The 2,084-nt window shown below is 39.4% G+C and overlaps 1 protein-coding gene across 1 annotated transcript; it reads left to right on the top strand.

Moving 5' to 3' along the window:
• The first annotated feature begins 624 nt into the window (after positions 1-624).
• On the top strand, positions 625-1,534 carry LOC133321781 (serine protease 1-like). The gene is made up of 2 exons (XM_061530855.1): positions 625-901; positions 969-1,534. Exons 1-2 carry the CDS (start codon positions 654-656, stop codon positions 1,531-1,533), a joined length of 813 nt encoding a protein of 270 aa, XP_061386839.1. The 5' UTR covers positions 625-653; the 3' UTR covers position 1,534.
• The last annotated feature ends 550 nt before the right edge of the window (positions 1,535-2,084 follow it).

Genomic DNA, 2,084 nt, shown 5'->3' with positions numbered 1-2,084 from the left:
CGTCCTTCGCCCTCAACGACGGGCATGACAACGCTGCGAGATTCCACATATTCGGATCTCAAATCAAAGGCCGAGGCGGTGGCTAAAGCCAAAGCGAAAACTACTAAGAATTTCATGGTGCTACTGCTGTTCGAAATACAACTGCTTATTTGCAATGGGTCCGTGCATGGTTTTTATAGGGTAACTTATCAACAATGACGACGAGATTAACTATCTACCAAAAAACAAAAAGACGTTGGTCAAATTCTAAAATGCCCTGGCTTATTTTTAGCGCAATTGGTGTGATAAAACAAAATGCAATATTATTATTTGTTTTGTTTACTGGAATTATCACGGCATGGGCCTTATTGATAGAGGGAGATTGTGATTTGGCATATTGAATTGATGGCTTATCTTTATGATGGCTTATATATTATTAATTTTTTTGCATATTAAAGTGTGGCCCAAACAGTCTGGGAGAGATATGACAAATGTTTTTGTTTTCCAAAATCTACTTAAGGTAGGAAAAATGTGTGCAATCTAAACAATAATTTGCCATTTTCTTTTTTTATATAGAACTGACAACAAACGCCGCCTGCATTGATAAGATTTCCATTATATAAACTTGAGAACAATTTGTGAAAATCAAGCAATTGTATTCGTACAGTAGCACCATGAAATTCTTTATTATTTTCGCTTTGGCTTTGGCCGCCGTCTCCGCTGAGGATATCTTCCAACGCGATTTGGTTGTACCGGTCATTGATGGCGAAGGTCGCATTACCAATGGCAACACCGCCTCCGTTGGTCAATTCCCCTATCAAGTTGGTCTTTCCTTGAAGGTTAATGCCTTAGCCTCGGCCTGGTGTGGTGGTTCCTTGATCGGTAACAACTGGGTTTTGACCGCTGCCCATTGTACTGATGGGTAAGGAGATTTTTTTCTAAGATGTTTTTTATATATTTTATAAAAAATTAAATTCTATATTCTGTAGTATACAATCCGTCACCGTCTACTTGGGTGCCACCGTTCGTACCTCAGCTGAAGTCACCTTTACCGTTCCCAAGAGCGACATCATCATCCACTCTGGCTGGAATAGCGCCACTGTTAAGAACGACATCTCCTTGATCAAGATCCCCTCTGTTACCTACACCAGCCGCATTCAACCCGTTAGATTACCCGCCATCTCCAACTCCTATTCCACGTATGTTGGTGATTATGCCATCGCTTCTGGTTGGGGTAAGATTTCCGATTCGGCCAGCGGTGTCACCAACAACTTGCAATGGGCCCGTATGCAAGTCATCACCAACTCTGTCTGTGCTCAAACATATGGTACCTCCATTGTTACCTCAACCGTCCTTTGTGTTGCCACTCCCGGTGGGGTCTCCACCTGCAATGGTGATTCTGGCGGCCCATTGGTTTTGGAATCCTCCAAGGTTCAAATTGGTTTGACTTCATTCGGTGCTGCTGCCGGTTGCGCCAAGGGTTACCCAGCTGCTTTCACCCGTTTGACAAGCTACTTGGATTGGATCAAGTCCAATACTGGTATCTCATATTAAAAAGGGTTAAAATGAAATAAAGGATTATAATATATAAAAAAATAAATTTGTATGAGTTATTAATTGATGCGGATTCTGTAGGCAAATATGGAGATATTGAATAGAAAACAATTTTTGGGGAAAGTAATAAGACTAACATTAAATTAGACCTATTTCCAAAATGTTATAAATTTATTATTTATAATTACAATACTCAATGGCACCTTGAAAAATGTGCTGAGGAATTAAAAAGGGTCAGTCGGGTCAGAGAAATATCCACAGCGTATAACATATGAGATATCCTGACGTGTATGACATTCAGCTTGGCGAGGGTCTACAATGGATCAAATCGGATACTCCATTAACCTCGAATTGATTTTAAAAAGTTAAAATTTTAATTTTGATACTTTGCGAGCGAAGAACCAGAAGGAGCTTATGACATAGGTTTGAAAAAAAAAAACACCCAAATTGCTTGATACTGAATTTGAAATTTTTTGGGTGGATCAGACTTGATATAAGTTTGACAGGAATATGACGATGTGTAATGTTTAAATCCCTCAATTTTATTGATA

This window comes from Musca vetustissima, unplaced genomic scaffold (assembly GCF_032173495.1).
Source record: "Musca vetustissima isolate MV318-11 ecotype Yass unplaced genomic scaffold, APGP_CSIRO_Mvet_v1 utg312206, whole genome shotgun sequence".
In the NCBI taxonomy this organism is placed as follows: domain Eukaryota; kingdom Metazoa; phylum Arthropoda; class Insecta; order Diptera; family Muscidae; genus Musca; species Musca vetustissima.
Note: the sequence above shows the minus strand (reverse complement) of the source record. Positions and strands in the feature narration are given on the sequence as shown.